The 3,751-nt window shown below is 52.4% G+C and overlaps 1 protein-coding gene across 1 annotated transcript; it reads left to right on the forward strand.

The window, feature by feature from the left end:
- The first annotated feature begins 152 nt into the window (after positions 1-152).
- MPEG1 (macrophage expressed 1) lies at positions 153-3,132 on the forward strand. The gene has a single exon (XM_006278134.4). It carries the CDS (start codon positions 242-244, stop codon positions 2,405-2,407), a length of 2,166 nt encoding a protein of 721 aa, XP_006278196.1. The 5' UTR covers positions 153-241; the 3' UTR covers positions 2,408-3,132.
- The last annotated feature ends 619 nt before the right edge of the window (positions 3,133-3,751 follow it).

Raw genomic sequence — 3,751 nt, forward strand, 5'->3', positions numbered from 1 at the left:
GCACAAAACTCACTTGCCAAAGAGCAAGCTCAGGCCCAGGGCAGCACCTTCATGTTCCCTCTCTTCCCGCATGCTGTCTGATTCATATCAATTCCCACTTCCTCTTTTCCTCTCCTTAATTTCATCACGAAAAGGAAGAACTCTCACACAGTTGTGCTAGGAGCAGCTGAATCACCAGATCATTTTTCTGGGTGTCTCCTCTCTGCTCAGACATCTGCATCTCTTTGGTATTGCTTCAACCATGAGCACGATTCTGGAGATTCTTCTCTCCTGGACGCTGGTGGTTTGCATAAAAGGGGCAGAGAAGCCTCCTAGACCAGCACCTGCAGCAGGGTTTCAGGACTGTAAGAAAGCCCTGAAGCTTCCTGGTCTGGAGGTCCTGCCTGGTGGGGGCTGGGACAACCTGAGGAACTTGGACATGGGGAGAGTGATCAACCTGGGCTACTCACTGTGCAGGACCACAGAGGACGGGTATTATATCATCCCGGATGAGGTCTTTACCATCCCTCGCAAGCAGAGCAACATGGAGATGAACTCGGAGATCATGGAGTCCTGGATGGATTACCAGAGCACCACCTCTGCCTCCATCAATGTGGAGCTCTCCCTTTTTTCCTCTGTCAATGGCAAGTTCTCCAGTGACTTCCGCAGGATGAAAACCCACCAGGTAAAGGACCGGGCTGTAACAACCAGGGTTCAAGTCAGGAACCTATTCTATACTGCCAAGTTTGACCCTGGGGCAGCCCTGGATAAAGGGTTCCAGAAGCAGCTGTTCACCATTGCCAGCCACTTGGAGAACAACCAGACCCGGATGGCTGACTTCCTGGCAGAGATCTTGGTACTGAACTATGGCACTCATGTCATAACCTCAGTGGATGCTGGAGCCAGCCTGGTGCAGGAAGATCAAATCAAGACCACCTTCTTCAAGGATAGTTTGTTTATGCGGAGTGCCATTACTGCCTCAGCACGGGCCTCCTTCCATGATGTTGTTGACTTCAAGGACAGTGGATCGGTGGCAATGCAAGACAGCTTTACCAAGCAGTACCTGGCCAACCGCACCAATTCCAGGATAGAGAGTATTGGAGGCATCCCTTTTTACCCTGGTATCACGCTCAAGACCTGGCAAGCGGGCACAACCAACCAGCTGGTGGCTATTGACCGCTCTGGCCTGCCTTTACATTTCTTCATCAACCCATACTGTTTGCCAGGGCTACCCAACCCTACGGTGAAGAGGTTGGCCAGGAAGGTGGAATCAGCCATCCGCCGCTACTACACCTTCAACACCTACCCTGGTTGTACTGACCCATCCTCATCCAACTTCAACTTCCATGCCAATGCAGATGATGGCTCCTGTGAGGGAGCTGAGACCAACTTCACATTTGGTGGTGCCTACCAGGAGTGTGCCCAGCTTGAGGGCCCTGACACTGCAGTGCTGTGCCAGGGGCTGGAGCAGAAGAACCCACTCACTGGGGCATTCTCCTGTCCCGTGGGCTACACCCCAGTCCGACTGAGCACCCAGGAGCGGGAAGAAGGCTACAGCCATTTGGAGTGCCACAACAACTGTGTGCTGGGCTTTTTCTGCAAAAGAGTTTGTAGGGACGTGTTCTGGCTCTCCAAGGTGCAGTTCAGTGCCTACTGGTGTGCAAGACGACAGGCCCTTGGGAACTCCGGATACCTCTTTGGTGGCCTGTTCAGCAGCAGGAGTGTCAACCCCCTAACTAATGCCCAGTCCTGTCCTTCTGGTTACATCCAGCTGAGACTCTTTGACCAGCTCAAACTGTGTGTCAGTACAGATTATGAAGCAGGGCTCCGGTACTCAGTGCCTTTTGGAGGGCTCTTCAGCTGTGAGATGGGGAACCCTCTGGCAGGAAACCACAAGGGAACACTAGATGACCCCTATGTGAAGCGATGCCCAGCTGGATTCAGCCAGCACTTGGCACTGATCAGCGATGGGTGCCAGGTAGAGTTCTGCGTTCAGGCCAACCTCTTCACTGGGGGATCCCTGCCTCCTGCACGGCTACCTCCGTACACTCGCCCACCAGCCATGAGCCTGGTGGCCACTGACACTGTCCTGGTGACCAGTGGTGATGGGGAGCACTCCTGGATTAAGGATGCCCAGACCCAGCTCTGGCGGCTGGGGGACCCATCTGAGGTACAGCACAACATAAAGCTGAGTGGGGGCTCAGGCAGGGGACTGGCAGGAGGGAAGGTGGCTGGCCTTACAGTAGCTATTACCACTGGCCTGGCTGGCCTCATTGCCCTGGCTGTCTATGGCACTAGGAGGTATAAGAAAAGAGGGTACTGCACGGTGGCAGAAGGGCAGGGCCTGATCCCAGAGAGAGCCGAGTATAGTGTGGAGGCTGAGTTGGGCGAGAGCTACCAACAGGATCCTGAGAGTGAAACAGCTTGAGTTTCCCCTCACCCTTTGCCCCTTGTTTTTAGCTGCTTCTAAAAGCTTTCTGCTACCCCAGGCAGAGCTGCAAGCTTCTTCCACCCATCCCCTTCTTCCCTGGCCACCCCTCCTGGCAGATCCCCCTCTGTGGCAGAGCTAAGCCCCTCCACCCTACTGCACAGAGCCACAGAATCGCTGGCCTTCCCTTGCCCTCCACTAGGCAGAACCACAAGACCCCCCCATCTCTCCCACCTCACCCTGCCAGGCAGAGCCATGAAGCCCTCTCCTCAGCCTGACAGGACAGAGTTGAGTCCCACCCCTCATCCAGCAAAGAAGAGGGTAGCCCTGAGCTTCCCCACTTTCTTTCCCATTGCTTTGCAGAACGAGAAGCTTCCTGTCCCTCTCTCCAGGGTGCAAATCCTGTCTCCACTCAACCACACCCAAACTCAAACAAAGGTAGTAAGAGCAACCCTCCCCAGGCCTGTGCACGAGGGTTCAGATATTTTGTCACACTTGTGGGAAGGAGAGAGGGGCCATTGGTAAGTGACCAATACTGTCCAGACAGCAATGTGTGGTGGGGGACAGGGGAGGGGGGGATATGTCCTGGGTCAGCCACTAACTTCTCTTTATAAGCCACAGCCAGGTGGCTAGACTGTATAGACCACTGCATCTTGTCTATTTTTTATTGCATCCCGCAGTTAACGGCACAGCTGAAAAGGCATTAAAAGTGATTGTAAAAAATATATCATTGTTGTACGGTAAATATGAAATCCAGCACGTCAGTGGAATGTGAGGTAAGCAGGTACCTTGATCAAAGGATTTTGCATAGATTGCCTCTGCTCCTTCAGAAGCAGGGATATAATCCCAGGTTTCCAGGACAAGAAGTCAGTGCAACTCATTTTGATCTTTGAGGGAAGATCAACTTCATATTTGAACAGCAATGAGATAATTTAAAAATGAGCTTTCAACACAAAAGAGAGAAGGGGGCATGAGAGAAGCAAAGACCATGTCTCTGAGGTGCAGGGAACTAAGTTCTCCCTACCAACTAAGAAGACATCATTGACCCAGGCAGACCCAGCAAATGAGTATTTTGACTCACTCTGTGGGTCCCACCCTTTTCTTAATATTTTGCAACAGCTAATGCCACATGAATTTCTCTCTCTCTAGAGCAGTATGAGTTAAAACTCCCTGTCAATTCTATGCTTGCTATGGCAGGAAGCATCGACTTCACAAACTTCCCAGTAGCCCTAGGGTTGTACCCATGCCACTTCCCTGAGAAGGGGCTCTTCCATCTGGGGATGTCACACATACTCCAGCTCTAGGAACACAAACAATTAACAAAAGACACATGTACAGGCCAGG

The sequence above is a fragment of the Alligator mississippiensis genome, chromosome 2 (genome assembly GCF_030867095.1).
Source record: "Alligator mississippiensis isolate rAllMis1 chromosome 2, rAllMis1, whole genome shotgun sequence".
Taxonomy (NCBI): Eukaryota; Metazoa; Chordata; order Crocodylia; family Alligatoridae; genus Alligator; species Alligator mississippiensis.